Here is a 905-nt window from a genome sequence, read left to right as displayed (position 1 = left end):
TGAACATAAATTCCCAATCGCTATAAATGAGACAATAAAATGGTATTTTTTAAGGACCGCAAATTAATAAAAGTTGGTTACCCCTGTCCTAAGTCGACAGACGAAGGGATTTGGTACCTAGGTCGAGCTTTGTTTCTCCAGTTTGTGATATATTACGAGAGATCTGTTCTAGACGTCTTGCAAAAGAGCTATACATTTTACCGTGGCCAATTTTGAAACAGGGAAATATTTGTAAGTTTTCTTTATGAATACATGAATAATAAGAAACAAACTACTTAAAACACTTTTTAATCATAAATATACAAGATCTTTTAAAACATCAAGCAAACTCACTTTGGCTTACCAAAGATGTTATTACCAGGGGCATTAACATCATCACTTGTGAAATATTCCTGGAACAATTTTTCATACTCAGCAAAATTAATTTGGGCCTTGCCGCCGGTCAGTTTCTTAAAAGACTCCATAGATTCATTCTTGTCTAGACCGAAGCATTCGCAAACAGTTCCGAATTCTTCCGCATCAATTGTACCGTCGTTCGCCACATCTGCCAGTTGGAAGAAACATTTGGCATAAAGTTTCTGCCATTCCTTAGCGCCAGCCGGATTCTTGGCATATTCGTCCCACAGCTTGATCCATTCGTCAACGGTGACTACTCCATCGCCATTAGCATCAGCGTCTTTAATTAATCCTTCCCAAATTTTCCCCAACATCTCCTTGATAAGTTCATAAGCTGTTTCACCAGCTTTGTAACCTCGCTTTTTTGCGATGTTAGTTGCTGTCAAGGCGAAGTCTTTCCGTTCGATGCTGCCACTCTTGTCAGAATCCAAGAAGACGTAGAAAACGTGCGTATACTTCTTTTTTCTAAAGTCGGAAACCATTTTGACTGCTGTTTCTCTAACTGCTGA

The 905-nt window shown here is 38.9% G+C and overlaps 1 protein-coding gene across 1 annotated transcript; it reads right to left on the bottom strand.

The window, feature by feature from the left end:
* Nucleotides 1-272: 272 nt before the first annotated feature.
* LOC113232316 (calexcitin-1-like) lies at nucleotides 273-905 on the bottom strand. Its single transcript, XM_026466994.1, has one exon. The coding sequence runs from the start codon at nucleotides 876-878 to the stop codon at nucleotides 330-332; it is 549 nt and encodes a 182-aa protein (XP_026322779.1). The 5' UTR covers nucleotides 879-905; the 3' UTR covers nucleotides 273-329.

Source organism: Hyposmocoma kahamanoa, unplaced genomic scaffold, assembly GCF_003589595.1.
Source record: "Hyposmocoma kahamanoa isolate Upper Pololo Valley unplaced genomic scaffold, ASM358959v1 68, whole genome shotgun sequence".
Taxonomy (NCBI): domain Eukaryota; kingdom Metazoa; phylum Arthropoda; class Insecta; order Lepidoptera; family Cosmopterigidae; genus Hyposmocoma; species Hyposmocoma kahamanoa.
The sequence above is the reverse complement of the archived record's forward strand: the minus strand, read 5'-3'. Positions and strand labels throughout refer to the sequence as shown.